We start from the raw sequence: 1,129 nt of genomic DNA, 5'->3' as shown, positions 1-1,129 counted from the left end.
TTTTTTCGGATTGCGCGGAGGTGGTCTGTACGACCAACAGGATTGGGTTGCGTGCGCCGTGGGTTGTGGTGGCGAGTGCCAGTGGGGAGGCGTCGGTGGAAGTTAGGGTTGAGGCGCCAACAGTGGGCGCGGTCGCCGTCGGCGGCGGGCTCACTGGAGGCAGCTACGGTGCAGTCGATGTTGGAGGCGGCGGCCTTCGCGGCGGCGGCGACTACGGCGGCGGCGAGAGGAGCCGTCACGGCGGCAGTGGCCTGGGCGGCGGCGGACTGGGCGGCGGCAACGACGGCGGCGGCGTCGGTGAGGGCGGTGGGGGGCTCAGAGGCGGCGGCGGCGGCGGCGGCGGCGGGCTCGGTGGGGGCGGTGACGGCGGCGGCGAGGGAGGCGGCAGGCTCGGAGGCAGCGGTGAGGGCGGCGGCGGCGGCGAGGGCGGCGGCGGCGAGGGCGGCGGCGGCGAGGGCGGCGGCGCCGGCGATTGCGAGGCAGCGACGGCGGCCTGCTGCGGCAGCGGGGGCGAGGGCGGCGGCGGCGGCGGCGGCGGCGGTGGCGGCGGTGAGGGCTGCGGCGAGAAGGACGGAGGCCGCGACGGCGGAGGCCGCGGCGGCGGCGGTGGTCCGGGCGGCGGCGGCGACGGCAACGGTGGCGGCGGTGAGGGCGGCGGCGGCGGCGGCGGCGGCGGCGGCGGCGGCGGCGGCGGCGGCGGCGGCGGCGGCGGCGGCGGCGGCGGCGGCGGCGGCGGCGGCGGCGGCGGCGGCGGCGGCGGCGGCGGCGGCGGCGGCGGCGGTGGGCTCGGTGCGAACCCGACCGTGGAGACGGCGAGGGAGGTGGCGGGCTAGGCGGCGGCGGTGAGGCCAGCTGCGGTGAGGGCGGCGGCGGCGAGGGCGGAGGCGGCGACGGCGGCAGCGGGCCGGGCGGCGGCGGCGGCGGCGGCGGCGGCGGCGGCGGCAGTGAGGGTGGCGGCGGTGAGGGCGACGGCGGCGACGGCGGCGGCGGTGACGGCGGCGGTGGTGGGGGGCTCTCGTCGGAGGCGGCGGTGAGGGCGGTGGCGGCGAGGGGGATGGCGGGCTGGGCGGCGGCGGAGATGGTGGCGGCGGCGAGGGTGGTGGCGGTGATGGAGGCGGCGGAGACGGAG

At 82.6% G+C, this 1,129-nt stretch overlaps 1 protein-coding gene across 1 annotated transcript in view; it reads left to right on the top strand.

Annotated features, from left to right (window-relative positions):
- Positions 1 to 833, top strand: part of EMIHUDRAFT_106593 (hypothetical protein) — a gene marked incomplete at both ends in the record, with an annotated part of 3,237 nt that extends 2,404 nt beyond the window's left edge. Inside the window, one exon of the mRNA XM_005759263.1 lies at positions 107 to 833. Within this exon, the coding sequence (XP_005759320.1) occupies positions 107 to 833 (727 nt within the window). The remainder of the gene's footprint in view (positions 1 to 106) is intronic.
- Positions 834 to 1,129: the final 296 nt, after the last annotated feature.

Source organism: Emiliania huxleyi (assembly GCF_000372725.1).
Source record: "Emiliania huxleyi CCMP1516 unplaced genomic scaffold EMIHUscaffold_80, whole genome shotgun sequence".
Classification (NCBI taxonomy): Eukaryota; Haptophyta; order Isochrysidales; family Noelaerhabdaceae; genus Emiliania; species Emiliania huxleyi.
This window is presented reverse-complemented; position numbering and strand designations above follow the sequence as displayed.